Source organism: Arctopsyche grandis, chromosome 12 (assembly GCF_051622035.1).
Source record: "Arctopsyche grandis isolate Sample6627 chromosome 12, ASM5162203v2, whole genome shotgun sequence".
Lineage (NCBI taxonomy): Eukaryota > Metazoa > Arthropoda > Insecta > Trichoptera > Hydropsychidae > Arctopsyche > Arctopsyche grandis.
This window is the reverse complement of record NC_135366.1, coordinates 6,440,541-6,463,426: the sequence shown is the minus strand read 5'-3', so window position 1 is coordinate 6,463,426 and position 22,886 is coordinate 6,440,541. Positions and strand designations below refer to the sequence as shown.

Here is a 22,886-nt window from a genome sequence, read left to right as displayed (position 1 = left end):
CTAGTGGTTTGCATATAATTCTTTGAACAGAGTGGTCACGGGTTCAAATCCCACTGGTTTCCTATCAGAGTTTACCAATTTATCTGATTTTCATTGAAACGGTTTCAACAAATTTACAAATTTTCAAGCAAATCTCGAGTTGTCAGCAATCTCAAATTTCTCTGAATCGTATAAAATGCTGCAGATTTGCAAATCTGACCATTTCTCTATCTCTAATGTTTATTTACTGAACTTCGCTGAATTGTTTGATCCTTTGAGTGCTGATGTCTTTTATTTTGAAAGCCCGCCACGCTGAAAATTTCGCCAACATTTCCAACTAGAATTATTTAGAAATCCAATAGAAAGTAGGTATAAAAATTGTAGCTAATCCTAACAAACCATAGATCACTAGCGCCGAGGATTTTGAGTATTGTAAAGGTGTGTTTAAACTCTCTAATATATCTTGCAACAATATAAAATAGTCAAAAGAAGTCTGTTAATGAATGTATTTTTCCAAAACTAGTTAAAATGTAATGCTCACAATCTAAAATATTCAGCAGTTAGGGATTTCCATGGGGGTAATTCTGCTATGGTTATAAATTCAGAAATTCCAGTGTAAACGAGTCTTTATAAACGTTGACAAATGAATGACAAGGATTACACGACCCATGTTCAATGCTACCTATAAAGGCTTAGCAGGTAGTTTTCGTGTTTACTTTGTACATGTTCAATATACACGTCTATCGGCGTTTTGCAGGCCCATGGACATGTCAGCAAAACGCCGATCGCCGTTGGTCAGCATTCAAAGGGTTAAAAATGATACGAATTTACAAATTTGACCATAGATGTCTCTGTAGGTGTTAATTGGGTTCGGTGATTATTGGTCACTTAAAGTCACTAAAATCTCTATAACGGAACATCTGGCAGCCGAAAAGTCCATCATACTAAAGAGAACTCGAGTGTCAAATATTCCATATTCGCGATTTTCATGGCAAAAATTGTCTTTTGGGCGATCGTGATGTGACTAATAATCCAATTACCGTTAATTGATATATATTTACTTTTTAACTATATAATACTTTTATCAAATCTACAATGTTTTTGGCCAGTAAGGCGCATTGAGGTTATAGATTAAAAATAAATAAATTGAATTATTGACAATTGTAATGTTTTCATTATAGGATGCATCTCCGTTGTTTTTCGTCAACCCTTTCTCAACCGCAATAGCATCAGATGGAGAGTCTGAAAATGTTAGCATTTACACAACAACAGCTAAAACTTCAGAGAGTGCTAGAATCGTGACCGAATCTCCTACTGTCTATCAACAAATCGCTAGGAATGTTCTAGAAAGGATTGTATCGCGTCTGGTTATTCCCATCAATACTAGCAGCAGGATTGTGTCGAATAGGGAGCCAACGTATGCAGAATTGGAAATAGTGGACGATTCGAATGAGGATTTCGGCGAGAGGGAGACGAATTCAGCCGATTCGGACAAGGAGGACGAGGTCGAGGATAAAGAATTGATAAATCCGAAATTGATCGATTCGAATCCCAGCTTCAAAGTTATACCGATGGGTCGGTCTCATCCTGAGAGATTCGTGTTGGATTCCGGTGCGGGTTCGACCACTTCGAAACCGAGCCGGGAGATCGACTGGGACGAAAAGGACGATCTAAATTTAGCCGAAGGGGAGAGCAAGGGGAAGGATTTTACAGAAAACGGATTACTTAGAGTGCTCGAGCTGGTGGCTTCGACCATCACTCTCTTGGGAGGTGCTTTCAGCGCTCTTTTCAGGCCGATGATGGACCCAAATTAATTTGAAACTGCTCGATTGTTGTCCACCGGTGAATGCTGGGATGTGCCATTTTATGTGACTTTGCGAGTGAACGATTTCATGGTTGACGTTACGCTGTGTACAAAGGGTCGTTTCATTGTTCGGAGTTTGTAAGGGATGAAATTGTTATTCGTTAGTATGTTGAAAGTATGTTTTCGTATCGACATATTTGTAGTGGAGCACATGCTTTCGTTAATTACTATCACAATATTTAATTGAAATGCTTAAACTGTTAAAAAAAGTCAAGTGTTGAGAATGTCTTTGACTTTTTTATCAATGATTTTTTTAATTAAAATTTTTTAAGCTTCGAATATAAACGAAACAAATTGTTCTATAGTTTTTGCCTCATCAATACATATCAATGAGAATTTTTTTAATCAAAAAATAGTCATGTGTGCTTTTATATGTATTAATATGCATATATATGTAGTATATAATATATACATACATACATAGAAGTGGCCTTCGATTTTTTGAAAAGATTTTATTTTATTTATTTTCCAAACTCATTTTTTCCATTAGAAATATATAGTAAGTCTCAGATGTATAAAATTATTTATCAACCCTAATGTGAGGCAAATTCATATTTTGCTTGAAAGACATTTATTTTATATGTAGATATATATGTATGTAATATTCAATTTTTAAAAGACGAATATATCTAAAAAAAAAAACAAAACAATAATTTGTTTATTGATATTTTATATATAAGGTTAAAAAATAAAGCCGTACATTTACACTGCTAAGATTTGGAATACAAACGAAATCGAAATTCATGTATTTAAATGAAAATTGTAAATTTATTCAAATTTATTTTATTGAAAGCATCAAATATGTGCACGTTTTATTGTTTCATAAATTTAAAGGCAAACTTTATTATATTATAATTTTATACTCGTACCATCAAATGGCCATAAATCTACTTAGATAATATTTACTGTTAACCCTTTGCCCGTGGATGACCACTATAGATGTCATGCGTTAAATGCCAGTCACGAGAATTATGTGACTCACTGTGTAAACAAAATACTTCAAGCGTGATTTACTATTAAAAAAATACTTCAGGTGTCAATTGACATATTTGATCATTTGAATATATGTATATTTATGGTCAAAAACTCGATTACACAAATTCGGTAAAAATATGCCGCAAAAATTACCGCGGCAAAGGGTTAAGAGATGAAATGCCAATAAAAAAATTACTGAATATTTTTAGATTGATATTAAACTATTAAATTGTTTAACTGTTATTTATTTAATCCAAATTTTACTAATTAGAGTTGTCTACAAATATTTTACAAATTATCAAAACAAAGTCGATGAATATGAATCATATTTTTTGAAACATTATTATGATATTGTGTACCTATGTATATAATAAGTGCTCAAATTTTATAATTTGTAACAAGCTTTAAAAGTGAATACTAAATTATGCAATATATTGCATATTTCATGCACAAATTTACATACATACATGTATTGCTTTTGTATATGTAATATGTTATATTGTTTATAGCCAAGACTTGCATGAACATTTATATAGCTTTATTTGTCCAAATTGCCTACTATATACAATGCATAACAATGAATCTATATCCTTGAATATTTATTTATTGAGTGACTATTTATGGTGTAAAATAAAAATCATTATTTTAAGTGTATGTTTGCTTTTTATTTTAGTATTTAATGTATGAAGTTGTTTTTATATGGAATTAGTTATTTGTACCGTAGTTTAAGATATTCATGTGGATATTTTGAATTTTTCAGAGGGCGTCGAACACTTTTGTGGTCTGGGACTAGAAACGGCCCTGGCTGATGTATTGCGAAGGATTCTCGGTATGTCAGATTGAGGAACAGGGCCATACGTGACCGGCATATGGTGTATGTGTGTGGTTGTTATGTCGTTTTGTATTCCAGCTTCAGATCGGCCGCTTCAATAGATTTTAGAGGTGAGACCGAAATGTGTTCGGAATCCATTACCGGCCGAATGGCCACAACTTTTCATTTCGTATCGTTTATTTTTATTACTATTGCCACTCGTGTCTGTTTGAACTTGCCGTATTTGAAAATATTTATTTATTTCGCTAAGTGACGGCAGCGAAAGTGTTAAAAAGTGTTCCGTTCTCTGCATCGATCCGCGCACGTTTCATATTAAATAAAAAATAAAACAAAATATTTGTTTGGAGTTTATTTTTATTATATAAAATTATAAAAAATACAATTAATTCATATCGTACGTACATACATACATACACACATATGGATAATAGTATCGTTCGTTTTATATATATTATATATAAATATATTCTATAAGCTTAAACAGTACAGTTACATTTTATGTAAATGATGTAGTTTAGTATTCAGCTTAACCGCGTTGATTTCACTTACATGTTTTGGAAAAGTCATTGGAGAAAAAGGAATGATGACCTTGAATTCACATTACCGTACTAGTTTTGATATGATTACTCGTTGTTATTGCGAGCTATAATGTAACTGCAAAACTCTATTCCGTAAAATGTAACGGCTCCAGGTATCTCACTTGCATTGACAGTTTACTGTCTGGTTTATCCAACTCCTTCATCATATCCTTGGCTCGATTATTGGCGAAATCGTGTGTGCAGTCTCCTCTGGCTACCATCCTGTCTAGGACTACTTTGAGCTGTTCTATGGCTGTACCCTTTGACGTTTCAGACAAGTCTGTTATTAGATCTTCTGTATAGCCCTGAAATCACATGAAAATGTGCTGTTTGTTTTAAATTGAAATTAAAATTTCTCCTCCAGGTGCGTCTATTTTGTACCACCTCTGAATTATCCCGATACAACCATGTCATAACTTTCTTATCTTAATTTAGATAAAGTTCTGTCTTTGTTCACTCAATCACTCTCTTGAAAAAACCTCATATCTACAAATATACATACATATTTATGCACTTTCTGGATATAAAGTACTAGTTGAGTTGTGATGTATCATTGTATGATAGTATCTACAGATCAGTATGCTATAGTAAATATAAATAAAATAGCTCTCCATTTACCCCTGAGCGACACCTATGGCATTAAACTTGTACGTAAATTTATAAATTATAAATTTGAAATCATATTCAAAGAGTGGTGACAAGTAGTAGGTAGGATGATTTTGCTAATTTGATAAGGAACCGTTTCAACAATGAAATCAGATAAATGAGCAAACTTTGATAGAAAACAATTGACTTGGAGCACAAATATCCAAGTCTGATCAACAGCACTGCAGAAATCCTCGGAATAAATTATTTTCAATCGAGATCAACCCAAGGCTTGCACCCGAGAACCTCTCGGTGGTTAGCATTAACGCAATAACCAAGCTCTACTGCTGGCTATACATGTATACCTATACGTCCTGAAACTTTCAACTTGTAGAATCAATGAGCTAATAATCAATATCTGATGAACAATAGATTATAATCTATTGATAAACTAATGATCAATAGATTCTAGATTCAAGAGCTAATGATCAATAAAAGTGCTTCTATTGTGTACATATTATTGCTAATATGTTGAATTATAGCTGAATATTATTTAATCGTCATAATTGAACATATATACATATGTATGTATATATCAACTTATACACTCAACTTCTGGATTCGGGATGCTTCTATCTAATATTATTAAGCAATTTATTATGATACTTTAAACACCTGTTCTATGAAATGTATATATAAATCCATTATAATATTTATATATATATATATATTTCGAACAGTATAAATATGAGTACGTAATAATGGTTGCCAATGTACGATGTAAATATTATATGAGTTCCACAATAGACATCTTCGAAAAACATGTAATAACTTATAAGAAGTACCTATAATACTAATATCTTATAGTAGGTATCATATATTCTAGCTTTCATTGAATTTTATGAAAGTTGATTCTGTAGAGACGGCGATCTCGTAGTGCAGACTATTATTACATATAGATATTCTTAAGCTTTTTGATGTCATATATTTTTTTAGATTATGAACTATACATTAAAAAATATATGTTATAATACCTGATATTTATTAAGCTTCTGCTTCTTCGCATCTCTGCTCAGCAAATCATACATGAGCAACATTTGAATCAGAGTTTGTGTAGGAGCCGCTTTTTTCAACCTCAGCAAATCGACATTATTTCTATTAGTGGAATCGTCGTAGAGCTGCTCGATAGATTGGTATCCAACAGTTGGATTCCAATTGTCAATATTATCGTCATTATCTCTGACTCCACGCAGCATGTCCCTTATAACCGGCGAGAGATATTGGAGATTTTCATCGGACAATTCCTCCGGTTCAATCTCCAGCGGATTCGATTTGAAATTATCCTCGTTCTGGACCGGAAGCGAGGAAATATCCGGCACTATGGCATCGTCCTCGCCGCTCCTGGCTATGGGAGATAGTTGGGAATATGTGTAAGGTTGTCCTTGGTAATTTCCTGGGAAATAGAGAGGTCCTGTCGGTGCTGACGGTTGTGGAGCAGAGTCTTGTGAAAATTTGTAAGGATATGCTGGTAGTATTGAGTATTGACTTTCGGGGTACTCGTCTGGAATGACCGGTAGGTTGGGTTCGTTCTGGTGGAATCCAGGCAAAAATAGAGTCTCCGGATATGGGGGTGTTTTCTCTATGTCTACGATTGGCGGAAGTACAGCATCTGTTAGGTCCGCTTTGAGAGGAGAAGATCCTGGAATGATTTCCGGTGGAGGAGGTATCGGGGCAAATATGCCCGGCTTGTGCGATTGAGTCGTAAGGTCGATTTTGGATGTCGTGGTTCTGTAATATGAAATTAATATTATATTGGTATTATAATACGTAGAAGTATTTATAAAGTTCGATGAAAAATTTATCTATCGATTTATATTGAGTTAGGTTGTAAAACTTTGGTTTTCAATCGAAAGATGCCTCTGTAAATTATACAAGATAATTTTGTTTATGAAAAATTTAATATGTGCAATTTATATGCACCGTATTTTATATCGGCGGTATTTCAAAGAATTTTTTATGTATTATGAAGTATAGATTTTAATCTTTTAATTTGTAAAACGCATAAAGAATGTCGTTATTCGTATGTATATTCGATTTTCTCCGTAAATTTATCGAGCTTATTTTTTAATACATATATAATATTTTACACTTTTACTTTTAATACTGTAATATGATGAAATATTATATTTTTAATGGGTATCTAAAATATCGGTTTTAATAAGGTATATTAAAGAGCTTTTGCTTTGTTATTAAATACATACATAAAAGGTATGAATATGCAATGAAATCGAAGGTTTGAGGTTAGCATTAAATTATTTATAATTTTTTTTTGTTTGGCTATTGTAATAAAATTCGATTGGATATTTTTAGGCTTAATATATTAAACCTTTTTACAATTCTGTATATATGTATGTATACCTACATATATACATATATGTATGTATAGTAAAATTGACTTTACTTAATATTCAATAAATTAATTGTACATATACATACGTATGTATAATGAACTATAATAATATAGTTTGTATGTACATATGTATGTGAGAGGAAAAAACAAATTTTAGAATACCAGAAGTATACGTTATGCGTAGGGATGTGGCGTGATGACCGATCGTGACAAGACGCGGGGTAGCGGGAAAGTGGGGGGGGGGGGGGTGGAGCATTTCACATGTGCTCCTGATATTGAGCGCCTGACTTGGAATGGATGGCGTCAGCGTCAGATGCGCGGGAGCATACACACATACACACATCCACGACACACACACATTTATTCATCAGCGCTCGACTTTTTACTAATATACATATATACACTATATTTATATAAAATAAAATAAAATATAGCACTAGCTGAACCCGGCATGTGTTGCAATGCCACAATAACGCATGCAATTCCCGTTACCGTTCCCGTTTCAAGTGATGGTTTGAGCTCAACTAACGTCTCTTCAAAGCCGTGTCGTCATAAACCAATTGGTAACGTGGTTACCAATGCACACATGTCATTGACTATACAATGGCGCTTCAAACTTTCGCGTCGAAAAAATCGTAATTATGAATATTATTATTAAGAGGTTTTTTTTCACGGCAAGCTTCCCAGACATGCATACAACAAATCCAGAAAGTTTCATCGTAATCGGTTGAGTGGTTTATGAGCCTATACGAGACAGACAAACAGACACTCAATTTTATATTCCTATATATAGATAACTTTATTTAAATTCGTGTATTAATTCCTTTCCGAAGCCACCCGTTGAAATCAACGGGCACAATACTATTTATATATTTATATTTATATATTTATTTATTTATTTACTATGTATTATAGTTAAGCAAAACCGCTTCGATTTTTCTAGTTTTTTTAAATTGAATTTTCAAAATAATGAAATACTAATTTAAGGTCTATAGTTCTTTATGAAGGCGTTATACTTGTTTCTTCCACATTTATAATTTCTGAAACTAATTTTCTCTGAAAAAAAAGAAAATGTGTTGAGATACTTGTCTTAAAGAAAGAGCGATCCTTGAAAGCAAGCCATAAGCATAACCACTTTGAACTTAATCGAAAATCTATATTGTAGGTCGTGCACAATCAGCTTCCTGTAATCCTCCTCTGCAAACTATACTACATACATATATACATTAACTAGCTAGCGTGTGTGTTAACCTTTAGCTGGGATTATCGCACGGTTTTCAGCTCGAGCGAGCAGAGTGCATTGGTCCATTCACACTGGTTCCGCAAGTTGGAAAAACCGTTTTCGCCCACACAATGCCGAGACTAACGTCACAAAGTGCACTCGATCGATGCACCGAGTTCAAACTTTACTCACTTGTAACCCACACTACATAGCATTATGCAACTAGAAACGTTTGTTTGTATTGTTGCGGGTTTTACATAGTTACCTAATTTTCTCCGTAGTTGCGTCTTCTTGAGGTTTGTCAGGCTCTCTTTCGTACTTCATCTGATTGGTGAAGTGGGCTAGGATCTGCATAGCTGCTGGTAGGTATGAGTTCAGGTGAGATGCTTCACCTTTTGGCGCTGGCGCTGTAAGGGCTATTGGTTTGTTGGCGCACAGGGACTGGAAGAAGTTTTTGTTCGGTTAAGATTATGTAAATAGTAATTCTGAATCATATAGATAGATTTTAGTAATTGATCATTCAATTGGCATTTTTATTTATTGAAAAAATATTTGATCTAAAGAGATTATTCATATTATATGTATTTCACATTAGGCAACCTTTCGATTGTACGTTTTCAAAACTGGACAAAAAAAAATCTAATATATGTATGTAAAGGTGTTATTAAGCTAGGTGCTAATCCTAAAAGGGTTGATAGCTCATATTATTTAGAACATTTTGAGCAACACATACCTCAGTACAAAGTTTTATGGTTTTTTTTTTATTTCATTTTTAAAGATTTTTAGTAAAAACACCATAATCTCACTGTTGATTGCTAATACTGCCCAAGTTAAAAGTGTTATGTTGATCAATTATTATTTTTTTGTTTTTCTAATGTTTATTCAATCAAATGAAAACAAATACAACCATCTGTGTCAACAGAAAAAAATATTAGAGGTACAATAAGTTTTCAAAAATTTGTCAAGTAGGAAAAAACTAATGTTGTTTTTGTATTGCTAAATTACTAAATTTTTTATAAGAAATATAACATTTTTAAAAACATGCCTGCTTACTGCCCTTTCTTTTAAGATATTAGCCATGCAGATATCTTGTCAATTATCAGAATTAGGGTGTAAAACCTAATTGAAAGAGCACGCCGAACAAAAGCCGTCATTCACACGCGACTTTAATTTTAACTTTTAATGTCAAATAAAACAAAAATTTTGTTAAAATTATTTATTTTAATGTTCAAAAGCCGATTTCTAATGTATGATAGACTCCTTTGTCTCAATTCCTTGGTAGTAATTTTGAGATTCATCTCTTCCATCATGGTTTGAAAGATTTTTATATTTTTCTAATAAGCATTTTTTTGTGCCATAAGACTTTGTACAGAAATATGTGTGACTCAAAATGTCCTAAATAATATAAGCTATCAACCCTTTAAGATTTTGCACTTAGCTTCATAACACCCTGTATTTTTAAAGTTTCTGCTTCTTTAGAGTGTTATCAACATTTGAGAATGAAATTTTGATACTGGAAGTATCAACTTTAATTTAGAAGATAATATTTTACTAATATGTAAGTAGTTTTTTATGTTATGCTTCATATCAGAGCATACATAAAAGAGAGCAATGAATCTATGAGCCATGTAAAAACTCGCTTCTTTACTCGATGATCAATTTTGTGTATTCCTATTAACAATAAGAACAGAAGAAACCATTGTACAGTTGTCTGAACTACTTTTGCTAGTACGAGCTCAAGAACAGAGCTATCTTTCTATCTACCTAACTTTTACAAAACATTAATATGGTTTGTAACTTTTGAAAAGCTTAAGCGATTGGATATATTATTGCAGTTAAGTAGGCAGATCAACTTAAACACATATATAAACAAACACGATTCAGATTATTAAATATAAATGATTCTGATATCAAATCAGCACCGTTCAGCAGCCGTTGATTAAATACATATTAAAAATGCATATAATATGTAAATTCATTCATATGTATGCGTTTAAAATATATAATGTCCATAACGTTATAATGAATTTAAATTACATTATTATATATTAAATTCAAAAGAGACACCGCTTTAATAAGTCATTCGAATAATACTCACAGAATTAATCGAAATCGAAATCACCAACATCCAGAGTCTCACTTTCATCTTGATTGTGTTTCGGTGAAATTTTCAATATATTATGAATATTATACAATAGTCTCTGCAAAATAAGATAAATTAATTAAAACAAAAATATGCAAAATCGAATGTGTCAACACAGCTCCATTGTTGCACAATCACCGATCATTATATCGTACGATATGGCAAAATTAAAATATAATTGACCGAATTGCGAACGAGAAGATCGTGTTTTATTTTTTTTTGGTTTTGTGTTTGCCGACTTACAACACCGGTCGAAGAACGCCAAAACGCGGCCATTGTTTTTATTAACGTGTGGGTGATTTACGATGCGATGATTCATCGATTGTAAGATGAAAAAAAATTATAATATACCGTTACACAACTGTCGATATTTAAATAATAGGTCTAAATAATAATTGCGGTTTTTTTTTAGAAACCGCAAGAATATTGTAATAAATTTAGGCATACGTATGTACATATGTAATGTTGGTTTCAAAATTATTTTTTTTTTGGTATGTTTATTTTATTGTCGGTTGTCTCGATTGGAAAGTTCGTAATCTCGTATGCGATCTAGATATATAATATATATAAAAAATGTCACGTTTCGCAAAATTGCTTGTTTAAATTGTTATTTTTAAGCGTGGCTTCGTGCGCATAATAATTAAAGTTAATTGTAATGTTTGCGCTCTGCTGTGAATTAATTGATATGTTTTTTCCGGAATGTAAAGATGTGTTTTTTTTAAATGAAAGGTTTAATAATTTTATGTGAAATATTGTACGGTGTTGTAAAAATTATGTTAGCGAACCGGTTGATATATTTTTTTTTACTTTTTTATTATTTTTGCGGGGTAAATATTTATCTGATGATGCCTGCATGTTCGCCTACTCTGAACGAGTCTAAAGGTTGAAAACCTGAGTTTCTGAAACATTTTCATTTGTAGATTGATTTATTATTTACATACATATATGTATGTACATATGAGATAAGTTCCCAGAAAATATAAACACAGAGGATTTTGTGACTATTCCTTGATTTTTAATATTTAATTATTTATTTATTTACAACTTTGGAAAGGCAGCATGATGGACCAAATTTAATATTTTTCCATGATGCCATTATCGGGTTGCCTTTAAGCATATATGTATATCAATTTTGAAATCAGATTTAAATAGTGGTGACATTTTGGGTCAGGTACATTTTGCCAATTTCATGAGAAACCGTTTTAACAATGAAATCAAATAAATTGGCAAACTCTGATAAGAAACGATTGTCGGGTAGTCGCAAATATCCAAGTCTGGCCAGTAGCACTGCAGAAATACTCGGAATATATTTTTTTTCCATCGAGATTGAATCCGGCAACCTCTCCGTAGTTAGCATTAATTTGAATTGAAATGGTAATAAGTGTTGAAACATTTTTTTTTACTCTTACTATACATACATATATACATTTATTGGCTGTAATTTATAATAGTTGATTAATATAACACCAGTGACTATATATGTACATAATATTTAGTTTCAAATTCTAAGTGTTTTCTATTATATTAAAATTATATTCCATATACTAAAATAAATATATGTTTTTTAAATAGAACGCTGTTCTTGTGTCATGTAAAATGACACAGAAACGCTCAATACTTGTGTCATGGAAAATGCTTAAGTTTTAGTAATGGTTTATTTTTTATTTAAAAATATTTTATCACTTGGGTTTTTTAATAAAAATATGGCATTTACTAATTAACAAAAATTCTTTCAATATTAAATTAATTTAATGATGAAAATGCACGAAAATATTTTCGAAATATGAATAATGCATAGGATATTTTTTCATATTTGTATATATGTATGTACGTACCTATACATATGTAGGTAATTAACAAACTTGAACTATTAAAATAAATAAAATAAAATTTTATTTTAAAATTTCAATATCACACTTGAAAAAAATCCTTTGAACATAGAACATATTTTACATATTCTACTATTCGTTCGAATTATTTCGAAGAAAATACTACGAGTATGAAGCAGCTTGCTTCTGGAGTAGTCAGTTCAGTAAACGTGTAGCAAATTGGACTCAATTTACCAGCTCTTTTAATATACAAAGAAACAGGCCTGGTATTTTTTTGCACTAAATAGATAATAAATCTACTATATAATTTCGAAAGAGGCTTTGTATGTAAATATTGTTGGTTGGATAATGGTTGAGAACTTCGAAAACAAGTCAAAATTTTGATGACGATATGGGGACGGGGGACGGGAGGCGCCGGGGGCGAATGCCCCCGGGGGAGCCGCCGGATTCTAGTATAATATATAATACATCTAATATTTAATTTAGAAAGAGACTTTGTAAGTTTGTAACTATAGTTGGTTGGAAATCGAAAACAAGTCAGTTTATATGACGATTCGATTGGTTGAATATTTTTTTTTCGATTCAAATAAATTTAATAAAAAAACAAATGAATATTTAATATTTGATTCGCCGTGTTTAAGCTGTTTATATTACAAATACTGAGCGAAGCCGGGTAAAATAACTAGTCAATAATATTATAAATAATATAAACTACATATTTTCAATGAAGTCATAGCGTAGCTCACTGGTTAAGCCATTATTTACCAGTAGAGAGTTTAAGGACTCAATTTCAGGTTAGAATCGAGTAATTATTCGATTTACATATACGGGTCTACGTGACGAGCCAGAATGTTAAATTACAGAAAACACAAATATCGGAAAGCAAAGATCGGAAATCGAAAGATCTTAAGTCGAAAGATCAAAAAAAAAATGGTGCATGGTAAGCGGTACATACTCACTTAATTTGCGCGAGCAGGGTACAACAGGAACAAGAGGAACAGGCTTTTCCTCCCGTATTAATGTGCGCGCGCAGAATACGGGAGGAAAAGCCTGTTCCTCTTGTTCCTGTTGTACCCTGCTCGCGCAAATTATGTGAGTATGTACCGTTTACCATGCACCCTTTTTTTTGATCCTTCGACTTAAGATCTTTCGATTTTCGATCTTTGAATATCTTCTCGATCTTCGACCGATATTTGCGTTTTCTGTAATTTAACATTCTGGCTCGTCACGGAGACCGTACATATACATACATACATATACGATGCTGGCAAGATCTGGATGTTTATTAATTTATTAATTCATATCGACCGTCTCATGTCTCATGAGTTTTACAATTTATCTTAGTTAATTTTTGTGACGGATCTAATAAAACCGGCCATAGGTATCGCTTTGAGGCAAACTGTTATGGCAAATGTTTTGAGATGACTTAGTCAATTTTTATTATTTTATACCCTTTCGCTGAATATACAAACACATCCCTTTACAGATTAGGAAACACTGATCTAGAGAGTAAATATTTTGATTGAATCGTTCGATGCAATCAGTTTTGTCGTCTTTTGGGGGCCTTTTGGTATTTAAGTCGCGACTCGGCTCGAAAGTAAATTGCGTGTAAATATTCATCGCATTGTTTGAACACTCCCTTTTCTCGTGTGGGTGTTTATGTGTGTGTGTGTGAAAATTTCTTTAAATTGTTATTATTATGCGGAGTGTCTTGGGAACAGGAAAAGTCAACGACTTTCGAGTACTCTCTGTATATAACGAAATTACGGCGCAGAATTCGCTGCACAACTCGTAAATTGCATTCGCGGGAATGCAACGCTTCTTTGTTGTTTGCTGCGCTTTCAATAAGCGTTTTGCACAATGTAAATCTGTGGCTTTTTACCATAAAAGTTTGAATGTATACTAAATATATTGTATAGTAAATATACTCGTCGTATATATATACATATGTATATGTAGTACGATGACAATTGATCTATGTTGGTCATATTATTTAATAATTTTAGCCAAAGTACAATTAAAAATTTACATAAAAAGTTCTGTTTGAATTTTATAACGTAATATAAACTCATCTTCAATGAGAGCAAGCTAAAATATCATTAATTAATTTTCACTTTGAAAATAATACTAGTCATTCTATAAATAAAAAAAGACTTAAGCTAATATTGAAATGTTTCCTTTTTTTTATGTATTTGAATTAGTGAATATTTTCAAATTTTATTATTTTGACATTGAAAAGACGACGTCGGAAAACTTGGAGCTAATGAATGACTAAAGTTTCACAGTTGCAATAGATTATTGTTTTATTTCGTTTATTTTTATTATCATTTCAGTTTGCCTTAAAGCGTCCATTAATCCGTAATTGCTTTAATATAATAATATGAATACTGAAATAAGTCGTAAAAATAAAATACAGTGATTAGAATGAATGACGATGTCTTTGTTTCGTGTACTTTTACTTACAATAATATAAAATAAATTTTCAAATATGCATACATATGAGGAGAATATTATTATTTTTCGTACATTTAATAGTAGTGTTGCTATAAATTAATGGGATAATATTTTTGGTACGGTTGTAAAATAAATTACACGACAAATATCAAAACGTCATTTAATGTTAAATTAACATCTTTAAAATAGATCGCACGACAGAAGCGGCGTTCGCCCGGCAAATCAAACACCAAAACGGTCTGCCAGTAACAAAAATAAAAACTGACGTTTTATTGAAATCATAACCAGTTACATTTTCATTGGGTAATCGTAATATCTTAGCAGCCAACACTTATTTATTTAAAGGTTAGGTTAGGTTAGGTTGAGTTAAGGTTGGTCCTATTATTTTATTTTATTTATTGCCTAACAAATTGCTCCAAAGCGGCGAGTGTGCTCAATAGATTAAGACTCGAGAAATTATATATTACATATATTAAATACATAATTATTACATACATACAAATCGTAAATATACAAATGTAAATCGAAACAACACCTGGCATCTATGATCAGACATTACAAATATCGTAAACAATACGATCAATAACATTTTTTATGTAACAATACGAATTTTTACATTCAATAATCATCCACAGAGACATATGTATATGGAGAGAAATCTGGCGAAACCTGAGATATAACAATAAATCGAGGTTTGCAATAGAAAATTGGGTAGGAAAAGCCAATTTTACGGGAACTGTTTCAATGAAAATAACAAAAATTGGCAAATTCGATCGAAAAAAAACGATCGACCTCGAAAAACCAAGGTCTGGCCAACAACGAGACTCTAGTGGGAATCGAACCCGTGACACCTTGCACGAAAGAATACAACACTCACAACTAGACCACGCTGCTGGTTAAAATTAATTATTAATTTAAGATTAGGTTGTTGGGGTCAGTATTTATTTTTGTTAAATTTTATATTTGTTACTGGCAACCCATTTGACGTTTGATTTATCAGGCGAAAACCGAATCTGTCGAATTTTAGAGAGGGGCATTATTTTTATTTGGTGGGCCGATAAATGGTACCCTAAATTAATTCGAAGTCAAAGTCGATTTTATGCAATCAAAATTTGTTAACAAATTGGTATGATACAAACACAGCAGTGTATAATTATGATATTATAAAATTTAGGAAAGTAGTACAATATAATAAACACTGCGTTTAAATTTGTATTACAAAAAATGAATACAAAAAGAACGGAAACTAAACGACTAGCATTCAAAAACTACGTTTGCAATTATTTAGGTCAAAATTTTGTATTATCGTGCACAATAAACGTCATTTCAAAGGATTTATTAAAAACTACTTGCAATAGAAAGTTACAATGGGAAATAAATGTTCATTGAAAATTGAAGAATAGATCGGATTTAATACGTTATTGTGCTCTACTGTTTCAATGAAATATTAAATAAATGAAAGTTTGAAATCATATTTGAAACGGTTAATAAATGTTATATGTAGTATGAAATAGGTTTTTGAGCTCGTTTTCCTATTATGCTGCACATTAACATTAGAATAATATAATACTATGATCACTAACAAAATTAAATTAAAATTGTAAAATAAAAAATGATCAGTAGATCAGTAGCTATTAAAATATATATAAAATGTATTGTGAACATAATTTCGTAATAATAAAAAGCATTTAAAAATCAAAATACGTAGTATGAACGCTTTCGATTTTTGCAAATTTATTTTGAAAAATAAATTCACTTGATATAATATATCGAATGTTGATATTTCAGGTTGTATATTGTTCGTGGTAGGTACATACAGTGGGATTATTATTATACAGAGTAAATATTGAATGTAAATATGTATGTATTGAAGGGATCCTTTATACAGCTTTCGGTTTTTATATTATATATGTATATTGTACACACATTGAAATGACCGAAGGATGAGAATAGCCTTGTAAACATCAAACAAAGGTTCAACCTCAACTGATGCGCAGTAGTCACCGTATAAATAAAAATAAAAATATGATAAAATATATAAACAAATAAAAAGTCCTTTTAGCCAACGAGGACTCGGCCACTGACTCACGTGTTTTCCCGACAAATGTTATCCTCGTATGACTGACTTGTCACATTATATAAGAACCACAAGAACGAGTGCTTCTCAAGTTTTTTTTTTCGTTTTGAATTTACATACATACATATAAATCCAGTGAGCGTGTGTTTTGCACCGGTGTGATTTAAAAAATAAATATTTTTTTACACAACGGATTTTTGTCACTTTCCAACGGGCGGGGCCGCTCGCTAACGAGAAATAAAATATTTATTCCTGAAAGGTTTTCCGTTAGCGACGCCTTTAACGATCCTTTTTACACACTTCAAAGGCGCTTCGAGGATGTCAATTATGAGTTTTTAGCTTAACTTTTTACACAGAAAGAGCGCTTTTTTACGACACACGTGTATACAAATTTTCAAACGAACGTGTGTGTCTTTTGGAAAAAAATTCCACTAATTATAATGTGTATATGTAAATTGTAGCTATCAAAAGAAGTACGAAAAAATTAAAATTTATACATACGCGAACCTTTTGAAGATGCGAAAGACGTGTGTGCGTTCTTTGTTCTTGATCTTTTATACTTTCATTATTATTTTTAAATACGAAATAAAATATGATCAAGTAAAATGAATGCGGCGAACCTTTTTTGAACATTTAGGCAAGAAAATAAATCGTATTTTTATTTACTTTTTTAAGCTGACACGTACAGCATGACGAGCGAGTAATGCGCACATTTGAAATTTTCAAACAATGGAAACGTATTCGAAATTTAAATAAATCAAAATTATTATTATACAAAAGCGTTATCAAGAGTATGAAAATGCCAAATTGTTAAAAATAAATAAAAACTTTCAAGCGTATAAACCCCGATGAATCCGCAATTGAACATGATGACGTTTCAAATGAAACAATGCGAAATATATTCAACAGTATATTAACAAAAAAGGCAAACGATGAAAAGGAAAACAATGGTACATACATATCAAAAAGTAATATATTCGACTTTTATTATTTATTTCTCGATACAATGAACTTCCTCTGGAATCTTCAGCAATTACCATCAATTCACACAAACCTGCATAGTAATGAAGCAAAAAAACAAACTTCATTACATAAGAAAAAAATCATGACCTTAACTTTTGATCTCGCTCCGTATATACATATGTACATATATATATGTTAAAATAATAATACAAAATCGCACATACACTAATTGAAACACCGATAGACTAAATATAGACGAGATAATAACTGACGCGAATCAAACACACGAATTCAAATCGACTTGACGCATAATTAAATTGCAATTAGCAACAATGCAAAAACACACACACACACACACACTGTATACATAATCTCAGATATTCAAATGGCGGATCGGGACGTTTCGAGCCGAGAAAAACCATGAGAGACATGAACGAACCGAAAGACACAAACCTGCTATAGCGAACGGCACTGGACTGGCCGATGAGCTAGTCCGGCTTATCCTGACAAAACCGGACTATAGCTCACCAGCCACGTTCGATGTGTACCAAATGCCATGTCGTCGATTAAATTTAAATTATTGAACATTTATATTTCGAACGACAACCTCTCTCTTTATCGGTGTAGGTGTGTGTGCATATACAAAAATAAAACTCTATGTGAAATCCTCGAGGTCCGTTCAATGTCACGGTCTTTGATTGGACGTTCAATTAAAAATCGTCCTGGACGAGCTATGAATATTGTATGAACTCCGGGGGATGGTAATTTCGATCGTTTTAATGTCGAACCCTTAAATTTCGGGCCGCATTTGAATTTTTATTGTGCTCTCTTCTCTTCGTTAATATTGTATTATATGGGAATTTTGAGTGCGCCGTTTCGTGCCGATTTAATGAATTACGATAAGTATTCGGGCCACTGCTTCTGTAATGAAAATTTTAATATGATCATTTTAAAGGACGCTGATTGGTTCGCTGAGATGTATTTTTGAATAAAAAAACTAATATATAATCTTTAATAATATATATAAAAATGGACGCGATGTATGTATGTTTGTGGGCATGTGGCGGACGCGTCGATCAATATGGAAATTTAAAAAAACACAAATTTTAGAATTATCAAAAGTTATTATATCGATTTCGACTGTGGTTTCGATTTCAATTCAAATTCCGGTAATATATGTAAATAGCATAATCAAGTTGCACCGTATAGCTTCCCCGATCCATTAATGTTTCTATGGTCTAGGCAAGTGTCTACCTTGGCGATTCGCACGCACTCGCCAAGGTAGTTTCAATGAAAATCAGAAAAATTGGTAAACTCTGATCGACCTGGGGTAACAAACCAAGGTCTGGCCACCAGCGGGACTAGTGGGACTCGAACCCATAACCACTCAGCACGAAAGCACAATATGCTAAGCTAACTAGTCGACACCGTTGATTTATGTCTATGTACATACATATATTTTATTTTATTGTTACAATCAATATACACTCGTCATTACAGATCGCTCCAATGCGACGAGTGTACGATAACGGTCAGAAATACAATACTACATAGCATATAACAATTAATCAGTACATAAATAATAATCACAGAGACTATTATTACAATTTTTATACATATAATAAACACGAAATTATAGAGATGTCTATAGAGATATCTATAGATTTCAGATTACTGTGCATAATTTTTACAAATTATACACACAGATTTTGTAACAACAGGAAATGATCTAATACCAATTTTCAGGAACCGTTTCAACAATGATCAGATAAACTTGGCAAACTCTGATAGAGAAACGATCGATTTGTAGTCACAAAACCCCCAAACCTAACCAGCAGTTTGACGAGGACACGAACCTTCGACCTCAGTAGTGCTAAATATATACGCTACCATTAAGCCAAACTGCTGGCTATTGTTGTATACATATGTAAAATCGAAGAAAAAAAATTGTTTGCATTTTAATATAAATGACTTAAAAGCCGAAACATATACATAAGTCATGAATCAATACATTTTTTACTGTTTTAGCCAAAATATGGAGTTTGTATATTCAAATACAAATATTTTAAATATTGTTTGGATATTGATGTTTGTATATACATAGATAGTATTTCATGAATTATCTATACATTATAATTTCCTATAATATGAAAAATATATAGGTTTTGAGCTATGGGAAATTGCATTGTAGAAAATAGAGACAGTAGTCAAAAATAAAATTCAAATTTATACTCGATAGTCCTACCGAATATGTTGTTGTTTTTTATTATTTTTTAGCTACTGATGAATATGAATATTGATGCAAATACATATGCAACATATCTGTAATATGTACATAATTTTTTTTAAATATATTTTTAAATTTACCTGTACAAATTATTTTTACATCTGAACTAATTATTTTTACATCTGAACTAATTATTTTTTAAACAGATTATTTTTTAAGTTCATTGAACAGTATTGAAATATTATAAATTGCACAATTAAAAATTTATATACAACATTAGTTTTGCCCGCTTAAATCGCAGCTTGCACCACTGCGCTCTGCCACACAACTTTGTTGTTCAATTACAGTCAATAACGGTAATATCAATAGTAAATAATGTAAAATTTGAACGTGTACATTTCGTATAATCATTTCACGTTCGAGTCACATTGAAAATACCACGATTTGTAGAATAAATCAATAGATTTATAATAATGTACGGTTTTTATATACAAACATATTATACATACATACACACATAGATGCAGGAGTTGTTTGACTGGATCAAACTTGGTCTATGAACTCAGTATATAACCTTACCGGTATTCCAGGATGATAACAATCTCAACGAATATAACTGGAATTAAATTAAATCAATATTTTTCGAACTTAAATCTATTCGGCCAAACAAATCAATGCTCGTATATGACAATTTACAATTCTTACCGTTTATATTATTTACAATTCATAATTGTTTTCGTGGAAAATTTAAATAATTGAATTTAACTACTATCATTTGTTTTCTTATTATATTGTATTGTCATAGTGTTTTGAATCCAAAATGGCCGCTTTTTTTTCACTTGTACGCATTTGGACTTTTCGGTTAGTTTGACGATTTTATTTTACTGTTACCCGCTTCCGTAATATTCTCACGCATTTTGTGAAGCTGGGCATTAGATATTCACGACGCAGTTTTGTAATCTCTGGTTTAGAATGACCGTTAAAGTGCGACAGTGCGGCGCTCGGGGCAAGTTCATGGACACGAGTCCGCTCTAAACGAGTCGTTCTCGTTCGACGTGAGCGAGCTATGTACGCTTAATATGGATGTAAGTCCTTCCAGGATTTACGTCCTTAAATCCCTGTTTCGACATCCTTCAAAAGTTGGCACGAGAGGCATGTTAATCCAGCGCTAAGCCGCAACAATCCCGAGGACCGTAAACGTGCATAATCCGACTTCGCAGTTAAATGTTAAACGAAACAATGGAGATGTCTAACCTGTTTCCGTAACGACAACGCTAATGCGAACACCATACATATGTAATATACTTCATATATGTACATATATCAAAATGGTAAATATCGTCATGGAATTATGCTGTGTAACGATTTTTTTTCAAAATTAAATAACCTTGCATTTTCATCTTACACAACAATGATTAAAAGCCAATAATTTGCATTGTGCATATCTATTTATATATACACAATGAAGTGCACTGGTATAGCAATAGCATGTATATATGCAATAGCATATCAGAAGAAAGGTCGCGGCCAAATACGCTGCAGGCGAAATATTGTGGTTATTAACCCTCACGCAAGTGCCCCAATTTTACGTTTTTCGTAATAACTATGTGGTTTTTAAAGCTGTGTATACACCGCTATATTTCTTGTATTCCTAAAATGAACTACGAAAAATTTATTTTAATAGATTTTATATGATTTAGAAAAGGGGTACTTCGTAAAAAAATACATTTACACATTTCTACGTTCCAAAGTATGATTTAAAGGCAGTAGCGATAAGTCATGTTTTTGAGTGTTCGCTTGCATATTCTTGTTGATCGATGAATCAATGCGAGAGAATGAGACAGCTGTATTTTCGTAAGATATATTTTCTTCGCTTTTGGCGCGTGGCTATTGAGTCATGCAGTTGCCTGTTGGCCTTACCTATGTGCTTTTGCATGTCGATGGTTATCGTTAATTGTTAATACAAAAATAGTCAAAAACATGCTATAGGACTAAAACTTTTTTATGTTGATGTATAAAATGATTAATAAGATATATATTGAACCCATTTGTATTGAGAAAAGCTGTATTTTGATTAAAAAATACTAGGGTCTTACTCGACCCCGGTTTGGGACACTCGTTTGATCTCCACGCTCCATTCTTCAAACGTATCGACTGTCTCCTGTTAGAATTTTCCGATTTTTCTAGTTGAATTGTGGTGACGGATCTAATAAATCGATATCCTTTCCCTCAGTTTCTTTCAAATTCAAGCTATTAGCATCTCGAATTTGTTGAATCTTAGAAAAATTTGCTACCTACATAATGCATTCCTCATAAATTTGCCGTATATAAAAAAATTTGGTGATTTTCCATAGATGTCTCTATTGTATTCTATCTCCTGTTATGTTTGAAATTTTTTTACTATTTATGTACAAAATAATCTAATCATATGTGTCACCTTGGAATAATTCCTGTCATGGCACAAATGATGTACATATGTATGTAATAAAAATGAAATATATACAATTGAAGGTTTGCATGCAGAGCAGTGCGAAGAAAAAGTTGCACCCGGGGTAAAAGGTTAAATTTGCCCCTTCCCCCGTTCCATAAAATGAAAAATAAATATTTAAAATAATAAATATATGCCCATATGTAAATTATGATTAACTAAACAAATAGGAAAGCGTTTATTCGTTTTATACGAAGCGACATGAATACCGAAATTAATTGGAGTTTTTTTATATTAAAAATTATAAAAAAATGAACGAG

The 22,886-nt window shown here is 32.0% G+C and overlaps 1 protein-coding gene across 1 annotated transcript; it reads right to left on the bottom strand.

The window, feature by feature from the left end:
- Window positions 1-3,993: 3,993 nt before the first annotated feature.
- Window positions 3,994-18,389, bottom strand: ImpE3 (Ecdysone-inducible gene E3). The gene is made up of 5 exons (XM_077442745.1): window positions 18,351-18,389; window positions 10,544-10,646; window positions 8,711-8,886; window positions 5,848-6,601; window positions 3,994-4,533 (listed from the first exon to the last, which is right to left on the bottom strand). Exons 2-5 carry the CDS (start codon window positions 10,589-10,591, stop codon window positions 4,315-4,317), a joined length of 1,197 nt encoding a protein of 398 aa, XP_077298871.1. The 5' UTR covers window positions 10,592-10,646; window positions 18,351-18,389; the 3' UTR covers window positions 3,994-4,314.
- Window positions 18,390-22,886: the final 4,497 nt, after the last annotated feature.

What these genes read in the sequence shown, in the direction of transcription:
- ImpE3 (XM_077442745.1), bottom strand. Translation starts at nt 10,591, where the DNA reads ATGAAAGTGAGACTCTGGATGTTGGTGATTTCGATTTCGATTAATTCT. An exon ending in TTTCGATTTCGATTAATTCT is followed by an intron (nt 8,887 to 10,543) that starts GTGAGTATTATT and finishes AACTTCTTCCAG; the next exon opens with TCCCTGTGCGCCAACAAACC. An exon ending in GCAACTACGGAGAAAATTAG is followed by an intron (nt 6,602 to 8,710) that starts GTAACTATGTAA and finishes TTCATATTACAG; the next exon opens with AACCACGACATCCAAAATCG.